The sequence below is a fragment of the Archocentrus centrarchus genome, chromosome 9 (assembly GCF_007364275.1).
Source record: "Archocentrus centrarchus isolate MPI-CPG fArcCen1 chromosome 9, fArcCen1, whole genome shotgun sequence".
Lineage (NCBI taxonomy): Eukaryota > Metazoa > Chordata > Actinopteri > Cichliformes > Cichlidae > Archocentrus > Archocentrus centrarchus.
In genome coordinates, this window is record NC_044354.1 from 14,616,793 (window position 1) to 14,638,038 (window position 21,246).

A 21,246-nucleotide genomic window follows, 5' to 3' on the forward strand; every position below is an offset into this window, starting at 1 on the left:
GTGTAAATGTCTGTGTAGATTCTCAGTCATCCAGGTCATAGTAGTCTCTGGAGCTTGAAAAAGGCGACTGGACTTCTTTTTGTTTCTTGAAGACGTTTCACCTCTCATCCGAAAGGCTTCTTCAGTTCTCAACCAAATGGTGGAGAGACCCAGGTATTTAAACCCCTGTGGGCGTAGTCCCCTGGAGGTGGTTATGACCCTCTATTGATCATGTGCGTGAACACATGTGCCCAGGTGTGAAGGGGGCGTGGGTCATATTTAATCAGTGGTTTCAGTTGAAACCAATTTAGGACTCCGCTCCATTGTTTCCTGTGGCCTATTGAGGTCACTGGAACAAAGGTGTGAATGGGGGTTGAGACGTCTGGGAAGGGAGCTCAGGACAGCACTGTAAGCGGGGGAAAGTTGGTGACGTAATCCACCTCCTCTGTTCAATGATGGTTGTTCACAGTGGACATAGATGGCTTCTTTCACTCCTCTTTCAAACCATCTGTTTTCCCTGTCCAAAATGTGAACATTGGCATCCTCAAAAGAGTGCCCTTTTTCCTTCAGATGCAGATGTACTGCTGAATCTTGTCCTGTCGAGGTGGCTCTTCTATGTTGTGCCATTCGTTTGTGAAGAGGCTGTTTGGTTTCACCAATGTAGAGGTCCGAGCACTCTTCACTGCACTGAACAGCATACACTACATCGCTGATCTTGTGTTTGGCGGGTTTGTCCTTGGGATGAACCAGTTTTTGTCTTAGGGTGTGACTTGGTTTGAAGTATACTGAGATGTCATGCTTGGAGAAAATTCTTCTGAGTTTCTCTGACAAGCCCGACACATATGGGATGACAATGTTGTTCCTCTTGTCCTTCCTATTCTCTGTAGTTTGTGTTTGGCCTTCATTCCTGTGCATCTTAGCTGATTTGATGAAGGCCCAGTTGGGGTAACCGCATGTTTTGAGGGCTTTCTTAATGTGTGTGTGTTCCTTATGCTTCCCTTCTGCCTTAGAGGGAACACTTTCCGCACGGTGTTGTAGGGTCCTGATCACCCCAAGTTTGTGTTCCAGAGGGTGGTGGGAGTCAAAGAGGAGATACTGGTCTGTGTGTGTGGGCTTCCGGTAAACTTCAATGTTGAGGCTTCCATCTTCCTCGATAAGCACCGCACAGTCCAGGAATGGTAACTTGTTATCTCTGGTGTCCTCCCTGGTAAAACGTATGTATTTATCCACTGAGTTGATGTGACGAGTGAAGGCTTCTACTTCATGGGTTTTGATTTTGACCCAGGTGTCATCTACATATCTGTACCAGTGGCTAGGTGCACTTTTAGATCTCTGCCTTACCACAACATATTTTAAATACAATGATGGATTCTACAGACAGAAGCATGGATGTGCCATGGGCTCCCCAGTGTCTCCCATTGTAGCCAACCTTTACATGGAGGAAGTGGAAAGTAAAGCTCTTGGTTCTTTCAAAGGGATGGCACCTAGCCACTGGTACAGATATGTAGATGACACCTGGGTCAAAATCAAAACCCATGAAGTAGAAGCCTTCACTCGTCACATCAACTCAGTGGATAAATACATACGTTTTACCAGGGAGGACACCAGAGATAACAAGTTACCATTCCTGGACTGTGCGGTGCTTATCGAGGAAGATGGAAGCCTCAACATTGAAGTTTACCGGAAGCCCACACACACAGACCAGTATCTCCTCTTTGACTCCCACCACCCTCTGGAACACAAACTTGGGGTGATCAGGACCCTACAACACCGTGCGGAAAGTGTTCCCTCTAAGGCAGAAGGGAAGCATAAGGAACACACACACATTAAGAAAGCCCTCAAAACATGCGGTTACCCCAACTGGGCCTTCATCAAATCAGCTAAGATGCACAGGAATGAAGGCCAAACACAAACTACAGAGAATAGGAAGGACAAGAGGAACAACATTGTCATCCCATATGTGTCGGGCTTGTCAGAGAAACTCAGAAGAATTTTCTCCAAGCATGACATCTCAGTATACTTCAAACCAAGTCACACCCTAAGACAAAAACTGGTTCATCCCAAGGACAAACCCGCCAAACACAAGATCAGCGATGTAGTGTATGCTGTTCAGTGCAGTGAAGAGTGCTCGGACCTCTACATTGGTGAAACCAAACAGCCTCTTCACAAACGAATGGCACAACATAGAAGAGCCACCTCGACAGGACAAGATTCAGCAGTACATCTGCATCTGAAGGAAAAAGGGCACTCTTTTGAGGATGCCAATGTTCACATTTTGGACAGGGAAAACAGATGGTTTGAAAGAGGAGTGAAAGAAGCCATCTATGTCCACTGTGAACAACCATCATTGAACAGAGGAGGTGGATTACGTCACCAACTTTCCCCCGCTTACAGTGCTGTCCTGAGCTCCCTTCCCAGACGTCTCAACCCCCATTCACACCTTTGTTCCAGTGACCTCAATAGGCCACAGGAAACAATGGAGCGGAGTCCTAAATTGGTTTCAACTGAAACCACTGATTAAATATGACCCACGCCCCCTTCACACCTGGGCACATGTGTTCACGCACATGATCAATAGAGGGTCATAACCACCTCCAGGGGACTACGCCCACAGGGGTTTAAATACCTGGGTCTCTCCACCATTTGGTTGAGAACTGAAGAAGCCTTTCGGATGAGAGGTGAAACGTCTTCAAGAAACAAAAAGAAGTCCAGTCGCCTTTTTCAAGCTCCAGAGACTATATGTGTAAATGTTTTCTTATCACAAGGAAGAAACAGACTGTATTTATCTGTAAGCACACAAAGCTAATGCGAAACTGTTGAATTTTCCTGGTATGATGGGACTGTCATGGTGTCATGCCTTTAAGCAATAGCTAACATAGGGCTAAATGGTATTTAAACTAAAGTAAACTCATTACAAATATGAGAGAGAAGAAGCCACATGTTTCATCTTATCCACCAAATGCTGTATTGTATAGCTGTCTGTGATTTAAGTTAAAGTTAATTCTGGATTTAATTATTACCTGCCCTACAACCAGTAATCACTATCGTGACTTCCAGTATCATGACTTTAGGCTCCTCTCTCTCTATGCTTCCTCTCTCTCTGTCAGACTCTGTGCACGCTGTTGACAGTTTTCTCTATTGCACACCTCTTTGTGCCTTAAGCTGGAGGTACGGCTCATTTATGCGACCGTGTCAGCTCTTCTGCCTTTGATTGTTTTTATTGTTTTATACATGTATCATTACTGGAGGCGCTGCCTGTCTAAAATATACCTAGCTGCTGTGTAGGACATCCATATCTGTGATATCTTTCTAAATCAGTGCCTCATCAGTGTTTTTCATACTAAATACCCTTTTTTCTTTTAAACATCATTTAAAAAAAGGTTTTGCATTTTTACATTCCTAAATGAGTAATTTCAAGTAAATGTCAAATGATTGATGTTGTGTGGTGTGTCTTCTGCCATTATGTTGCAGTGTGTGTACAGTGCAAAATGACAAATATTATTTCACATTATGCATTAAAAAAATAGCAATACATGTGATTATCAATTGAATTATTTATTTCTCCTCTTCTTTAATTTGTTGTCTGTTATTGTGCATCTTCACAGTTTTCCCTCATGTTTTAAACAGTTTTGAGGTTTGAGTATTTCATTTTTCTCCACTACGGTTTTTGAGAATAGTTGTTGTGTTCTTTGGGAAATCAGCATTTTAGATTTTAGATTAGGTTGCTAGTCTTTTGCAAGGCTAAGACAGAGAGACAAACAACCATTCGTACTCACATTAACACCTATGGTTAATTTAGAATCACCAGTTCTAACCTCACTAACTGCATGTCTTTGGACTGTGGGAGGAAGCTGGAGTACCCGGAGAGAACCCACATAAATTCAGGGAGACAGTCCCCTAACAGTGCTAACCCCCCGTGTTCTAAACTGATTGATAAAGTGATCTTTACTAATAGTTCCTCAGGCTTTCCGAAGGTCTTTCACTGTTTTTCTTTGGACACTGGCTGCTTTTTCACTCATTTTCAGTCCAGTCCTTGTATCTGACCATTTTCAGAGGAATATGTTTTTGTTTGTTTGTTTGTTAAGCCACTTAACACTGACCTATGAATCAGAAACCATTTTAAATTGTATTTTTAAACACTTTGTTACTAGCAGCCTGTCACAAAAACACATCATTTGTTCCTATTTCTTTAGTTGGATCTACAAAAGAAAACATAAACGATAACACAGTTTGACTGATGTAAAATAGTATTTTTGTACCAACAAGGTGTTTCTCAAACAGCTATTAGCTGAAAACTTCACATGTGTCCTTAAAGAATCTGAGGAAACTGGACAAGTGGAGGACAAAAGAAGAAGTGGCAGCAACGACCTGACACAGGGCCTGTGAGATGCATCGGGCCCTTCAGTTGATCCATCTACTGTTCACTGAAGCCTCATCAGAAATGGTCTCAGTGGAAGAGTGGCTGGGTTTACGTTGAACTGAGCCAGCAGCGTGAATGCAGTGAGGCATTTAGTTACGGTTGATTTGCTTTGAGTCTTGTTCTGATATGAAGTTGAGCTCGCTGCAGTCTATTAGAGGAAACATACCTAGGGAAGTAGTTGACATAACCAAGAAGTATCATCAAAACAAATCTAAGTTTTAGCTCTAATTTCAAACAAGCTGAAGAGCAGGCAAACACTTTTACACTTCAAATGACACATGCTGTCTGTTTTTAACTGCTTTTTATTGGATCAGGAATATGTAAGTATTACTAAAAATAAAGTTTGCATTATGTTCACCTAGAGTAAGAACTGATCAGCATATGTTCATGAAAATCATTTTCTATTTGCAGCAGTTCAGATTTATTAGAACTGGCAAAGGCAGCAAAGCAGAAACTGCAGTCTGTAAGTGTTTTTATTTTAGAAATTCTCCCCTTACGTTTGACTAAGTGTGATATATATTTTTTCTTTTTACTTTCTTCAGTTTACGTCTGTACTCATTTATTTGAGGAGCTGGCCATGGATGTGTATGATGAAGTGGACAGATGAGAGACCGATGCAGGTAGAGTAAGAGTTTTTCCAGTGTCATCAGTATGTGTGGGAGGAGTGTTTTATCACTCATCCAGTCACTTGGATGTTTTTCCCACTGAATATGCTGCATCCAGATGAACAGAATCCGCTTTCTGGGATTTCCCTGCCTGGATTATTGAGCATGCATCAAGAGACAATAAAGCTTGCCTGTCTTGGTCCTTCCTTTTGATTTTTGAGCTTTGTTTTGGGAACGTTCCATTGACATGTGGTTGCCTGGTGTTCATATTATGTTTTGTATATTTTCTTTTTAAGTATATTTAGTCCTGCTGTCAGTTGCTCAGTTAGTTCCTCCCTCCAGTGTCAAGCATCTTGTGTTATTCATGTCATGTCCTTCCTGTTTAGTTATCATATTTCCTATTTTATTTTTGTATTGTGTTCAGTTTAGCTTCCTCTTATTTTGTTAGTTTAATTCTGTTCACCTGTTCTCCCCAGCTGCCTTCATGCTCTTGTGTATATACTGTCTGTGTCTTCTTCAGTTCTCTGTTGTGTCGTCATTGATGGTTCCTGTGTTGTGTGTTACCTTGCTCCATGCGCCCTAGTTGCTTCCTGCCTGTGTCCTCCTGTTTCTCCTGACTAGCCTAGGGTTTAGCTTGCTTGTATTCCCTGGTTTAATAAGCTAAATAAAGTGAAGTTTAGTCTTGTCTCATGAGTCCTGCACTGGGGTCCAATCCTGCCTGCCACACAGCCTCCTGTGACACTTGAGAGTTGAGGCTGTGTTGAAGAATAAAAGTGTTCATACCAAATATTGGAATTATACAATCTCTGTTTTTGCCTATTTCACATTTTCCAAGCAAAATATGCAGAAATGATGGGTGGCTCAAAACTTGTGTACAGTACTGTTCATGAAACAGTTTTAATGGTAATCTTCTATGTGACCATCTATGACATTAATCATAGTAGCAACAATAATCACCACAACAGTGGTTATAAGTGTTTTAAGTGCATTTTACAAAGTCTTCAGTATTTCTGCTTTTTGTAAAAATAATTTACTGTTTTGTTTGTCAGTGTTTTTTTAATAAGACCTCTACTATTACAGCAACCTCAGTACTTACCTTGAAAACTTTCTAACATTCTGTGGGGGGTCAGTGGTCCTTTGTTTTGATAACTGTTCGCTGTTCATAGCTCCTCATGTTTCTTTTGTATGGCTTGCCACACCCTCCCCAAAGGAATTTAGAAAACTGTCCTTGATTTCACTGAGTGAGTTTGAAGTGTGGAACTGAATGTGAGTATTTGACAAACTGCTGCTCTCCAAAAGTATGCTCATTGAGCAGTGCGGCCGCTTATGAAGGGCACAAAAAACCAGGTCAACAATTAACTTTTAATCTCTGCTTTTAGTTTAGTGTGGACTGGAAGTCTTGTGCAAGTTTTGAGTCACCCATCATTTCTTTATATTTTGAGGAGAATGGGAAATAGGTGCAGCGATTCATCAAAACATCTGCAAACATATATGGGCATATAGTATATAAGACAAAAACAGAATTTTTACAGTTCTATCAAGCTTGTGTGTTTGGGCTTGTTGTCATTGAAAATGAAGCGGTTGCCAATCAGATGTTTTCCAGATGATATTGTGCAATGAATCCAAATCTGACAGCACTTATTTTTGCTTTCATAATTCATCAATTTTGGCAAGATTCCCAGTACCACTAACTGAAATGCAGCTCCACACCATGACAGTTTTTTTTTTTTTTTTTTTTTTTTTTTACAGATGGCTGTAGACATTCTCTGTTGTACCTGTCTTCTGAGCTCCTTCGCGCATACTGACAATGGTGATTTGAACCCACAATTTCAAATTTGGATTCAACACACCATAGGGCCTGTCCTCAGCCTTTTCTCCCTTCCTTAAGAATGGCTTCTTGACAGCCAAACTTCCACTGAGTCCACCTTGTTGATGCAAGAATTCTATTTTATGCCTGTCAAACTATGTTTTTAGAGATTCACCTAAAGAAATGGGGACAAATTATGTGTGTCTGCAACAGGCTGCTAGTATCAAAGTATCAAATATATAATTTATAATTGTTTCCTTGCTACACTGGTTCATCTCTTGAGTTAGTTACCTTTTTTAATGCTTGGATACACCATAGGTCAGTGTTAAGTGGCTTAGCAAACAAACAAATAAAAACATTCCTCTGAAAATGGTCAGGTACAAGGACCGGACTGATAATGAGAGAAAAAGCAGCCAATCTCCAAAGAAAGACTTTAAAAGTCCGTCAGAAAGCCTGGGGAAATGTATTACTCAAGACCACTAAAGACACTTTAAAGAAATGACAAGGAAGTCTGGCTCCTTGGAAGCAAAATATAAAGAAATGAGTGGTTGCTAGACTTTTGCACAGCACTGTAGTATGGTAGAATATCTTTTATTTTCATTTTTGGAATGGTGTAGATAAAACAAACAAACAAGCAAATATCAGCTCCCCTCTTTTCTTTATGATGGTACGAGGAGAGGAGAAAAACCGGTTCTTCCACAAGGGCGAGTGAGGGCATGCAAACTGTGTGCAGGTAATTCCAGGAAAAAGCTGGCGCTTGGTTGAATGGGATTCTGCTGCACTCCGTTACTGCATCGGAGTCAACACCTAGCGGTCAGACGTGGTACTTCGCTTTAAACTTCCGCGTTGTTTTCCAGCGTTGAGGCAAGGATGTAGCCACTTTGTCCCACCCAGAATTTTGTGAAAGCGTCCGTTGTTCTTTATGGCTTTAACGGGTACGTGAGGCAGGACATCGGTTTGAGGTCTTTTCATCTAGATGCCTGAAGTTGCATTAAAGCAGAGGACGCATTCAAGGGGCGCCCAGTTGGTCAGGGAAAACACTTCCAAACTTTGTATGGGACAAATGTGCGGAGCGTGCTGTAAACGTTACTGAGAGAATGAAAACAGGATTTGCTAGTTAGAACAAGGTAAGGAATACCTCATGCTTTTTGATGCCTTCTTTGGGAATAAATAATGTTATAATTAATAGTGTATATATATATATATATATACAAGTATAATATAACTAGTAGCAGTATTATTAATGAGAGTTGCGCACAAACTTTTTAATAATAAAAGACTGTAGAAACAGTGATGTGAATTTGTATATTTAGCTTTGATCTTTTTTTGCGTTTTTAAAAGGTTACTTTTCTTGTGCTCTTAAATAAATATAGATGATAAATTTGTATTTTAAGGTTATTTTCTTTCAAACTCTTATAATCTATTAAAAAAAACTAGTAAAAATACTTCTTATGCTTGCTGCTCTTGCGTGCTCACTTGGCACAGCCGTCACCCTCTATGGCTCTGGATAATTTCATGTTAGCTCTGGTAAAGCAGGAAATCCCACATCCCTGAGGGGACACTCAGTGTCACTCACACTGAGAAACTTTCACAAGTGAATTTCCACCTCTCTACCCAATAAATGGATAATGTGAGCCTTGGATCAACTTGATATTTTATGATCCCATCATATCACTGACTCAGACACCTCCACTAAATAATGTAGTCTTTGCGCTTAGTGTTTTCTTTTTAATAATCAGGGGCAGACTCTCTTTAATCCTTCTTCTTTTTCTTCTTCTTTTTTAACCATCAAATGCTCACTGAGGTGTAAAGGCATGATAATCCAGTGTGCCAGACGGGGTTGTGAGTCATTCCTCTCACTTTAGTGGGACCCCAGCTCTATTGTTTGTTTTGCTTCTTTGCAGCATAGTGTGGCTTAGGCAGTGTGTCAGTGGCTTGAGTAAATTCAGGAAAACCTGTTTTTTGTTGTTGTTGTTTTTTTTTTAAGTTTATGTTGCACAAGGTCTGAGAGCATAGCAGCACTGTGTGTGTGTTTCTTGTGCAGAGATGCTGCAATATATGCACTTGTAATAAGAAAACATATAGGGCATTTATTTAGCCTTTTAGTACATGTTCTGTGTTAAAACAGGAAGGTGGCGTGATTCTGCCTTCTAGAAAAAACATGTTTCTCTGACCAATGAGAGTCCAGGCTCATAGTGATGTTGGCAATGCTCCTTTGTTAAGTTTTCCACACATCCCTCATCTAAACACAGGTCCTCTTGTTATGTCACTTAATGTATACAGATGTTTTGTCTGTACATCTGTGCCAGTACTTCACATGATGGTTACTTTTCTTTGTTCAGCACCCACATGCTTCAGCATCGTTTCTAGGTTCTCCCGAAGAGGAATTTGACACATCACTGTGATAAAAGGGATGAATGAGGTACGGAGTGCACCTACATGTGCAATTTTAAATCTACTTTAAGCTTTAAATGTAGATTTCAAGGGTCACTGTGGTAATTGTAGTCTTAATAAATTTTCTATTTAGACACTGCATCTCTCATACCTTGCATCCTCCTTTCTAATGTGACCAGAGAAAAGGATCAGGTCCACTATAATTAAGGACATCTTAGCTCTCTCTTTTGTTATGATAAACAAGAGCTCGAGAAGATCATTACAGAAGATCCCAATCAAATATTTTAGCGGGCAGTTTCTGAGTTATTTAATATATCAGAAAATGTTCTTATTTCCACATAAATATCTGGATGAATTGAACAGATTTAGGATTTATCTTTTAATTTGAAGGCTTTCTTCACATTTTAAAGAGCCTGCAGAACTTTTTTTTTTTCTCATTTGTATTCCAGGGGCGAGCTGCCATCTTCAGAAGGTGCCACCTCGGCTTGTCCAAGGCCAACGCCCTTGGGTCTGTACCAACCAAAGATGTTTCCTCTGTGGACTTGGAAGACAGTGAGGCTGCTCAGCCTGAGAGTGATGCAACCTTCCCTCTGTCTGAGCTCTCACACCTGTTTGAGAGCCAAGATGGCTCCCCGTCAACTCAGGACACGAGTCAGGAGCCCGTCCTGGAGCCGGGTCAACCCGGCCAGCACTCTGACAGCAGATATAACCTGCGGATGAAGTTCCAAGGTGCTTTCAAGAAGGGCATATCCACCCCAATGGACCTACTGGAATCCACCATATACGAGTCAAATGTGGTTCCCGGTCCCAAAAAAGCACCCATGGACTCACTCTTTGACTATGGAACCTACAGAGACACAAGCAACCAGAAGAGACGTAGGAAGAAGCTCCCTAGAGGGTGAGCTAAAAGATCTAAGCTGCCTTCAAGCTGCAGGACTTGTGTGTTTCCAGGATTTGAAAACTATTCAAACACCTCACTTTAGGCGTTTACTTTTCTGTCGTTAAAATATACTGGATTTTTTTCTGTGGACAAATGGTCTAGTTTGGAAAAATGTTGTCATTAAAAACAAAATTCTCCCACACTGGCCACTCTGTAGACAGAGGTGTGCCACATGAAGTGGTACAGCTTGTACACACAGACACACTGTGAGTGAGGCAGCCCTCCATTCAACACATTCCCCAAGACCTAACAGAGAGCATGTTATTGGTTCCCCTGCAGCCATTGAGGTAATATTAAGGCTTCTGTCTGTTCCTGGCTGCTCTACCTGTCCCATACACACAGAGGTCTATTTATCGGAGCACTGAAAGGTGTTTTTGATTACTTAAAAGATGGTTTTTATGTCAGAAAATCTTAATTTTCTATCAATAAAAAAAAGGTTCAAAAGGAAGTTCCTGCTCTTGCTGCAGAAATAGAAAACCTTTATTTTTATCAAACATGCAGTATGACAAAAATGTAGGAGCAAAACCTAAAGAAGAAGAAGATAAGAAAAATACTGTAAAATAAGTATGTATATGCTACAAAGAGCAGGAGTATAAATTTACAGGGGATTAAATTAATGTAATAAATATACAGAATCATCTTATATTTTAGTTATAACATGTAACATAACATCAAGTCGTGTTTCTGTGTGATCTTAGCAAAACAGAGGCATCATGTGATGAGAGTCAAAGCTCTGACCCACCAAAAGTCATGAAAATATTCAACCGCTCGCTCCTCTTCGACTGTGTGTCACGTGGAGACCCCGGGGACCTCGAGGGCCTGTTGGAGTACCTGCAAACTCACAACAAGAGGTTAACCGATGAGGAGTTTAGAGGTAAGGTTTTGAGATGCAGGAGATTCACACCGATTCCCTACTCCTCAGCTTCGTCCTCTGGCTCCTTTGACCTTCTGTACTTCCTTGGCTCCCTCTGTCTCTTATCTCGTTTCGACCCAGAGGATATTAAGGGGAAAAGGTGGAGTGACGTTATAGCCTTTGTCCAGTGCAAAGTTTCCTGTGTGTGTCTGAGAAGTTTTTCCAGCATTTTGTCAGACAGCAGAGGGAAATCCCAGCAAACTGTGGACTCTTTGAGAGTGGTGATTAAATAGTGCTTATTTTTAGACTTGGGGACTCATAATAGTGAAGGGCTTGTTTGACCCCTGTCTTTAACAGCTTGCTACTGTAAATCCCAAATACTGATTTATTTCCAACAGTTCCTAAAACCTGTTGTTCCGGGGGGTGTTGGAGTACATCTACAGTATTAGGATTGGGGTAGCCTTAAATGGTGGCGGGCTAGAGGGCTATTGGAAAATTTGGATGACACTTAGATTAGATTCAACAAAGTACTTTCTAAACAATTATGCCTGAATCAAAGCATTGTCTTGTTTTTTTTAATTTTATCTTTCTACCAGAGCCATCCACAGGTAAGACATGTCTGCCAAAAGCTTTGTTAAACCTTTATGGTCGTCAGAACAACACCATCCCAGTGCTGGTGGACATAGCAGAGAAGACTGGAAATCTCAGGGAGTTCATAAATACGCCCTTCAGGGATGTCTACTACAGAGGTATGAAAGTAATCCCAGAATGACCACATGCAATTGCATAAAATGAATTTGTAATTATAAACATGTATGTGAATTTTGGAGTTAGCTTTACACAAGGCTGTGATCCCTTCATCTTGCAGTGAGCTAAAGCTCACAGAGCTTTGACTGCAAGGCTGCGAGTCAGGCCCAATTATAGGGAAAAGTAATGTATTTACAGTTAGTGTGTTTACAACAACTCAAGACCCTGAATTGGATAAATAGCAAAGAAAATGAATGGATGGATGTTTACAGCAACTGTTTAGAGCCCTGTTAATGAGAAGATCCAGATACTATTTGTTTGGATTTCACCCCTTACACTATTAGCTGAGAGGTAGTAGTAATCCCTTTTTTACCCCGTAACACCTTGTAACACAAAGTTTCACTTGTTTAGATAACCTCTGAGCTTTTACTACTTTTTGCACTTTTGTGAAACATTACAGAGGACATATGTCTGTGTAGATTCTCAGTCATCCAGGTCATAGTAGTCTCTGGAGCTTGAAAAAGGCGACTGGACATCTCAGTATACTTCAAACCAAGTCACACCCTAAGACAAAAACTGGTTCATCCCAAGGACAAACCCGCCAAACACAAGATCAGCGATGTAGTGTATGCTGTTCAGTGCAGTGAAGAGTGCTCGGACCTCTACATTGGTGAAACCAAACAGCCTCTTCACAAACGAATGGCACAACATAGAAGAGCCACCTCGACAGGACAAGATTCAGCAGTACATCTGCATCTGAAGGAAAAAGGGCACTCTTTTGAGGATGCCAATGTTCACATTTTGGACAGGGAAAACAGATGGTTTGAAAGAGGAGTGATAGAAGCCATCTATGTCCACTGTGAACAACCATCATTGAACAGAGGAGGTGGATTACGTCACCAACTTTCCCCCGCTTACAGTGCTGTCCTGAGCTCCCTTCCCAGACGTCTCAACCCCCATTCACACCTTTGTTCCAGTGACCTCAATAGGCCACAGGAAACAATGGAGCGGAGTCCTAAATTGGTTTCAACTGAAACCACTGATTAAATATGACCCACGCCCCCTTCACACCTGGGCACATGTGTTCACGCACATGATCAATAGAGGGTCATAACCACCTCCAGGGGACTACACCCACAGGGGTTTAAATACCTGGGTCTCTCCACCATTTGGTTGAGAACTGAAGAAGCCTTTCGGATGAGAGGTGAAACGTCTTCAAGAAACAAAAAGAAGTCCAGTCGCCTTTTTCAAGCTCCAGAGATTACAGAGGACAGTTTCTATGGTTTTGATCTCGTGAAAAACTGTACATAAAAGCACTGAACTAGTTTGGAAAAAAAAAAAAAACCCAAGCAGTGATATGACATACAGTAATATTTCTTCTGTTGGGTTTTGTGGCATTGTCAGGCCAGACAGCTCTCCACATAGCCATTGAACGACGCTGTAAGCATTATGTGGAGCTGCTGGTGGTGAAGGGAGCTGATGTTCATGCCCCAGCGAGAGGGCGCTTCTTCCAGCCCAGAGACGAGGGCGGCTACTTCTACTTCGGTAAGGACCTTTGTCAGCGCACAAAACTTGTGCTTCTGTTTTTCCACTTTTAGCACACCTATTCCCAGATGGCCACACATACATGGAGTCCTGGAAATATATATATAATATTTATATAACTACGTGGTTTGTCTGAGGTTTGTATGACTTCACCGGTCAGTTTCCGCTCTCACTGCTTTGCTCATAAGTGGTTATTCAGCTTTTTTTTTTTTCTTTTTTTTTTTTACAATGTAGAATTGACATCAGTACAACACAGCAGCTGCCAAGATCAAGCAGTTAATACATGACACGTTTTTCTGGCAAATAAACATCTGTTTCCATGGAGAAATAAAGTGACATTTTGGCAGGGCTAATACATTCAGGGTACTGCTGTACTCCAGTGGTGAACTCCACCTCAAACCCAGATGTTTTTTTTGGGTTTTTTTTTTAAGCATCAAGGAACCATTATTAGTTCCAAAAACACATGAAAAGACGAGCCTTATGTCAGCTGTTCAGAGAGTGCATCCAGTGAAAAGTGTCTGTGTTCTGCATTTGAGAAAAGTAAACATCATCTGCTGATGCAAAGCAAATCACTGACCTGTAAACAGCAGGAGGAGAAATATATCAGAGCCGGAAAAGCAAACTCAGCACCGCCCTCTGCTGGCTGTGTTCAGATTTTACCCAGGGACAGTATGAAACAGGATTTGCATCAGCTTTCATAGTGTATGGTACCCAGAAAAAAAAAAAAAGGTTTTATGTATATGTTTGAAATTTTAATTGCAGTTGAACCATATAATTGATACACATTTCTCCTCTAAAGCATTAACAGAGAGGTAGATAGGTAGATTTGTCACATCATGGGCTCTAATTTTTAATTTTAATTTTTACCCAACCCAAATTTAAGAATTGTTTGCATGGTCACAATTGAGCATCATACTCCTTACTCATCAAACAGGAGATGATTTCTATTTGCACTTAGCATGGCTGTCATTCCCAAATCCCAGCGTGTCCGGGCACAGTGTGAGTAATTTGCTGTGGAGCTTTGCAGTGAGGTGTACAGGAACCTGGCAGGGCTGATGGCTAATGGGATTTAGACTCACGCTAACACTCTGCATGCACCCGTGCAAATCCATGAAGAGGAGCGTTTCTATGTGAGGTGACAAAGTAATCTGTCACCCATGGCAACGGCTCATTTTCAGCAGCTGCTTTTGGCACTCTGGCCCCACTGCGCCCCTCCCTCAAACAACTGCTAATTGTGCTGTTTTCATAGGGGGGATTTAAGTCAGATCTTTGATCCATGTTTAGTATGCTTTGCAGGGACATACAGACACCAGCTACAGTTCCTAATTAACCCTCCTGTTGGTTTGCTTATTTTTAATCTGAAATGCAGCTTTCCTAATAATCTCCTGTGATTTCAGAATTAAGTGAACGCTCGCTCTCTCTGTTTGCCCAGGTGAGCTGCCTCTCTCCCTGGCTGCCTGCACTAACCAGCCCGATATAGTGCACTACCTGACTGAGAATCCGCACAAAAAGGCTGACCTGCGGCGCCAGGATTCACGCGGAAACACGGTGCTGCATGTGCTGGTGCACATTGCCGACAACACCAAGGACAGCACACGGTTCCTCACAAAGATGTATGACCTGCTGCTAATCAAGGCTGCCAAGCTTTACCCAGACTGCAACCTGGAGACAGTTCTCAACAACGATGGCATGTCGCCTCTCATGATGGCTGCCAAACTGGGCAAGATAGGGGTAGATAAAATCATTTCAATGTAAAACGTTCTAAGCATCATATTCCTTTATTATATTCAGATCGAAGATACGTAGGTCACCTTGTTCACATTCCCCCAGATTTTTCAACACATTATCCGACGTGAGATCAAAGATGAGGAAGTTCGTCATCTGTCTCGGAAGTTTAAGGACTGGGCTTACGGTCCGGTGTACTCCTCCCTCTATGATCTGTCATCACTGGATAAATATGGAGAGGAACCATCTGTCTTGGAAATCCTTGTCTACGCCAGTCAAAATGAGGTGAACAGAGACAATTGTGTTGTTATTTATTTCCTTTCAAAACCTAACTAAGGTTTTTAAGCCCACCAGATGATTATTAAAACATCTAAATTAAGCATTAAAAAAACACACACACTCACACGAACAACCTGACACATTCTGTATGTGTACAAACATCGGGATTCATTTATGTTTTCATGGCATTCATCAGTGTCGTGTTTCTGGTCCTGTTTTGTCAGAACCGCCATGAGATGCTGGCAGTGGAGCCCATCAATGAGCTGTTGAGGGCCAAATGGCGCAGGTTTGCTGCTGTCACTTTTTACATCAGCGTGGTTTCCTACCTCATCACCATGATCATATTCACCCTAGTGGCTTATTACCACCCAACAAATGGAAAGGTAGGTGTGAAATTACCAAAAATGAATTTTCAAGATGCCACTTGAATATTTTCGTTTATCATAGCAGGTATTTAACTTTATGTTCTGGGTTTTCACATATGGCGCATGCATGAAATACAATGCAAAGCAATTTTATTTTCCATATTTGTTCCCGTTTTGCAGTAACAGGACTCACACTGCCCTGTATTATAAGAATATTGACTTTTTAAATTTTTTTTTATTTTTTGAAAATTTGCTTCCTTGCCAAGAGGCAGATAAGGAGATTGATGGCACTCTCGTATCTTTACAATAAATATTAAGCTACAGGCAGCTGCCAGTTATCTTTGTTTAGCACGAACAGGGGGAAACAGTGAACATACCTCTATCCAAACTTTATGATGTGAAACTCCAGAGTAAAATGTGACAAATTGTCATCTTACAGGGGATTACATGCTAATACTAAGCTAAGATAAAAGCTGCAGGCTTGGGGTTTATTCGGATAGATATAAGATTGATAGCAATCTTCTCATCTAACTCTCAGGGAGAAAGTGAAGAGATGTAGGCCCCCAAAATGACAAACTAATCCTTTAATTTACCATTTGGTCATAGTCAGTTTTTTCCTCATAAAGATTTTGCAATTGATGCTTTTTGTGTATGTGTTGCTAAGATGTTCAGATGTTCTTCCTTCCAGCCTCCGTACCCCTATACCACATCTTCTGACTACTTGCGGATGGCGGGGGAGATTGTAACACTGGCATCAGGTATCTTCTTCTTCCTCACAAATGTAAGTGTGTACCCTTTGACCTCTTGCTATATTCGGACCATGGGTTGCTTGTTTCTCCCAGTCTTTTTTATCGAACCTGTTCAGCAGTGTTGTTGTCACTGTGGAAATATTTCTCTTTTTTTTTTAATTTTGCAGATTAAGGACCTCTTCCTGAAAAAGTGCCCTGGGGTGAAGTCTTTATTTATTGATGGATCCTTTCAACTGCTGTAGTAAGTCTCCATCCTCTGTACTCGCAGACTCTGATCCTCACCTCTGCTATATCGTTTGCTGGCTTTTACCCGAGGCAAATTTCGCATCCTTTTAATTGAGCCATCTAATTAATTTGTCAGCCTCCTCGCTGGCATGTTTTATAGTTTGAATCTTTAATTAAACCCACGATCCAAACATAGAGCAGAGGATGTCGAGCATCCTCTCTGAACTGTGTTGATTTAGATCATTAGCTGTGATGTATACATTCTGTTAAAATGCCAAATGCCAGCAGTTGCATCTTCCTGCCTTCCTCCCTGCTGCAGCATTATAGAATTTAGAAGTGGAACTGGTTTCGTGACAAAGTTATTCTGTCCCCTCTAGCTTCATCTACTCTGTACTGATTATAGTCACAGCTGCTCTTTACCTGTCTGGCATCGAGGCCTACACCGCTGTGATGGCGTTTGCACTTGTACTGGGCTGGATGAACACACTTTACTTCACCAGGGGCCTGAAGCTCACGGGCACCTACAGCATCATGATACAAAAGGTTAGATTGTGAAAATGGACAGATAATCAGAGCAATTCACGAAATCCAAAAAGCATATGTGTGTCTAACATTTGTTTCCTCCTTAGATTCTTTTCAAGGACCTTTTCAGGTTTCTGCTGGTGTATGTGCTCTTCATGATTGGTTATGCATCAGGTAAGCTACCAGGGGGTTTGCATCTGTTACCTGTTTTTATGTTTGTCTAATGAGGCTGCAGTACAAATGCTGGCTCCAAAGGAAAACAAAAGTACCTTGAAAAAATGATAAAATTGTCAAACGGCGTTTTAATATTTTCTTTCAGTCCTTATGATAAACACACCATCTCCTGGCTGTAGTCTCATATTTATAATTATCAGACTGGTAGGAATCTTACCTGCCTCTCAGGCAAGTGTTCCTTTAAATGCTCACAGACTGTTAGTCAACCTACCTTTGTTTCCATCTTGCAGCTCTGGAATCCCTGCTGGCAGTGTGTCCTCCAAATGGCACAGAGTGTGACGGGGGCTGCCCCACCTACCCCTCATGCAGGGACAATGACACTTTCAGTACTTTCCTTCTGGACCTTTTCAAACTGACCATTGGAATGGGAGAACTGGACATGATCTACAGCGCACAGTATCCAGCCGTCTTTCTCATCCTGTTAATTACTTACATCATCCTCACCTTCGTGCTGCTACTCAACATGTTGATCGCTTTGATGGGGGAGACGGTGGGCCAGGTGTCCAAGGAGAGCAAGAAAATCTGGAAGCTTCAGGTGACCTGGCTGACCTGGTTCTAAGGCTGCACTAAATCTGTTAACTGGTTGCATAGAAGCTAATGAGAAAATAAACCTACTGCACACTTGAATATAACCTCAGTAAAACCCTTTCCTAACAAATGTGTGGTCTCAACTGCTAGTGTAAGTTTTTATTTCAAAGAGCATGATGATTATTTAGTATATTATAGTCCCTTAACTTCTTTGTTTGCTTGCTTGTTTTTTGCTCACTGGCCTCTCCTACACAATCAGGAGTGGAGCAACCAAACCTGGCGCACAAAAGTTGAATCATGTATGATATATTTGACACCACCATGTTGCCTGGCAAGCACCTAGCAAAAGGCTCACATGACCTGTTTTTTGGCTTTTGTGCTCCTACAACACTTGATGAAAGCATCCTATCGTTTTCATTTCACACAAAAACATCTAATTTCTATCCACAGAGATTGAATTATACATACCTAACAACCACATAACAACGGCCTAAAAATGGCTCTCGTTTAGCATATAAACAACATCTGCCACCCTGATTTGTTTACTTTTCTCAATGTGATTAAATATATCAGTTTGCCAACAGCACAAACAGACAAAACAATACCGTAGCATGGGCATATACTGGTAGAGCTAAATGGCTGATGAAAGTTTTGAGCATGGTTACTTTGTGATTGAGAGTTCTTTACTGTATGGGTATGCAGCATCCCTCAGGTTTCTCAGTGAGATCAGGCTGCAGCTCATCCTCTGGGGATCATCAGTTTCTGAAGCATGTAGTTGTCAGAGATTCCTTCTTTAGCCATAATGGAATTCAGTACCAAAATGAAAGGCAAACTATCAAGAACTTGTTGAAATTTGTTTATGTTATGAGAATTTCTGCTCACTTCAAATATTTTTCATTGTGTATACTCACAGTGGGCAACAACTATCTTGGACATCGAGCGCTCATTCCCGGTCTGCCTTCGCAAGTCTTTTCGAGCTGGAGAGATGGTGACTGTGGGGAAGAATTATGATGGCACGCCGGATCGGCGCTGGTGTTTCAGGTGTATGATTCCTAATCAGTGTCGCCCAGCAGCACCAGTATGAGATCTAAGAAATCCCGTTTCTAACCGTGTCTTTTTGTGTAATCAGAGTGGATGAAGTTAACTGGTGTCACTGGAATCAAAACCTGGCAATAATTAACGAGGATCCGGGCAAGAGTGAGACCAGCCAAGCCAATGGGTTGCAGCAAAGTGTTAAAGCTCTCAGGAGAGGTGAGATTCACGCTGCACTCTCATGGCTTAATACACGTACAAATACAATGTATACACATGTGGACCACACACTCATCCCATTTTTCTTATCAACCTCAGATCGCTGGTCCACAGTGGTCCCGCGGGTGGTGGAGTTAAGTAAAGGTTCCCATCCTCGTGATCTAGTGGTAGAGATGGAGCCGCTGACATCCAGGCACTGATGCCTGCAGATGATGAGTGCTGTCCTTGTTATGAGGAGACAGCAGAAAGCCATCAGCATCAGTGAAATCACTTTGCGGGGAACGATTTGGCCAATAAGTGTACTAATTTGCACGTGTCTCATGTGCCTTTTGTTCAGGAGAGATGTAGTGAATATAACAGCAGCGCACTCAGTGTAATAGGACAGACGATTGAGCTCGCAGAGACACTGGATAAAGAATTGCTGAGTTAAAAACATTAAATGCTGTTAAAAACAAACCCAGAGAGAAAAAAGGATAACAAAAATGTGTTTTGTAAGCAGCGAGCTGCAATTGGTTTTCTACTTGTCACATAAGAACAGGAAATATCACAAAAATGTACTGTACCTCCATTTTTCAGACATTAGTGTCAGACTACTCAGGGACAGTCAGAATATTCAAGCATTTACAGTGCCATGTACTTAACAATATTGCATTAGCAGGTAACAGTAGTAAAGAAAGCTTTAAAAAAACTCTAAATATGCATGTATAATCACAATGAGAGATATTTCTTTAAGAAAATATTGCAATAAATATTTATAGATGTGTAGAATAGAAATCACTGTTATTTTTCTTGCTTTGTATTTTGTCAAGTCCTCTCCTGTGTGTAATTACACTGAACATGCTGATTTGACTGTTAATTTTTTTAAAGTGCAGAGGATCAGTGTATGCAAATAGGACACATCTATTTTATAGAATTGATTTCTTTCATTTTTTTATATTAATGAAATAGTTTCCAAACTTTGCAAGTCTCAGGCTAGGACTTCCAGCTCAGGCAGCACAGCTTTCATTTGAACTGAAACACTATGCACTGTGCCAGTTTGTGATGTGTGCATTATTGCGTGTATGCAAAGACATTATTCTGAACACGATGGGCATGATGAGAAGGTTATAGTTGTCAACCAAATATGCAAATGCAAGACAATAGCCTTCCGTGTTCTTCTTTGCAGCTGGGGTATTTGCATAATCAACTCTCAGGACTTGCCATTATGTACTTCCCCTTATTTGCTGCAGTGTTTTCATTGCAATTGGCTCTGTGCCCTATATAGCTTCTTTTTTGTTTTTTTTAACACACATCTACTGCATGTTTGTGTTACTGTATTACACAACAGCTGATGGGCTGTACAATTCATTTTCACTTATTCATTACTGTTGAAAGTCACACATTATGTTTACATTTTTTAAAGTATGACTGCACATTTTTATGCTGTTTGTATACTGCTGCACAGAACAGTAAAAACTGACTCTATTTTATAAACTATACAGTTTTGGGGTTTTTTTGCCTTTTGAGTGCATTTTCTTCAGAACGTGTTTTCCAATAAGGCTTTCAATGAATAAACTACTATTAATACTATGCGATTTTACTGCCAAAGATGGATAAAATCTGACATTAGACCACAGTGATGTTCTAATGTGGTCTAACCCTTGTGAAAAGAAAGAAAAGAAACCCCACTGCCACTCAAAGGAAAAGGATGTTTATTGTGTGTTAATCATTGCTGTCTTTATTTCAGTTTGTGAGTTTTTTATTTAATAAATATATATATATACACTTTATTAGGTACACTTTGCTTTGCCTTCAGAGCTGCCTTAATTCTTTGCGGCACAGATTCAACAAGATGCTGCAAACAGTCCTCAGAGATTTTGGTCCATATTGACATGATAGCATCACACAGTTGCTGCAGATTTGTCGGCTCCATATCCATCATGCAAATCTCCCATTCCACCACATCCCAAAGGTGCTCTGTTGGTTTGAGATCTGGTGACTGTGAAGGCCATCTGAGTACAGTGAACTCATTGTCATGTTCAAGAAACCAGTTTAAGATGATCTGAGATTTTTGACATGGTGTGTTATCCTGCTGGAAG

At 41.0% G+C, this 21,246-nt stretch overlaps 1 protein-coding gene across 1 annotated transcript; it reads left to right on the forward strand.

Annotated features, from left to right (window-relative positions):
- The first annotated feature begins 7,681 nt into the window (after nucleotides 1-7,681).
- trpv4 (transient receptor potential cation channel, subfamily V, member 4) lies at nucleotides 7,682-20,896 on the forward strand. The gene is made up of 17 exons (XM_030737368.1): nucleotides 7,682-7,938; nucleotides 9,154-9,233; nucleotides 9,655-10,103; nucleotides 10,844-11,019; nucleotides 11,595-11,747; nucleotides 13,150-13,290; nucleotides 14,723-15,021; nucleotides 15,121-15,300; nucleotides 15,519-15,677; nucleotides 16,348-16,440; nucleotides 16,576-16,649; nucleotides 17,011-17,176; nucleotides 17,263-17,329; nucleotides 17,620-17,924; nucleotides 18,831-18,958; nucleotides 19,047-19,168; nucleotides 19,268-20,896. Exons 2-17 carry the CDS (start codon nucleotides 9,225-9,227, stop codon nucleotides 19,366-19,368), a joined length of 2,622 nt encoding a protein of 873 aa, XP_030593228.1. The 5' UTR covers nucleotides 7,682-7,938; nucleotides 9,154-9,224; the 3' UTR covers nucleotides 19,369-20,896.
- The last annotated feature ends 350 nt before the right edge of the window (nucleotides 20,897-21,246 follow it).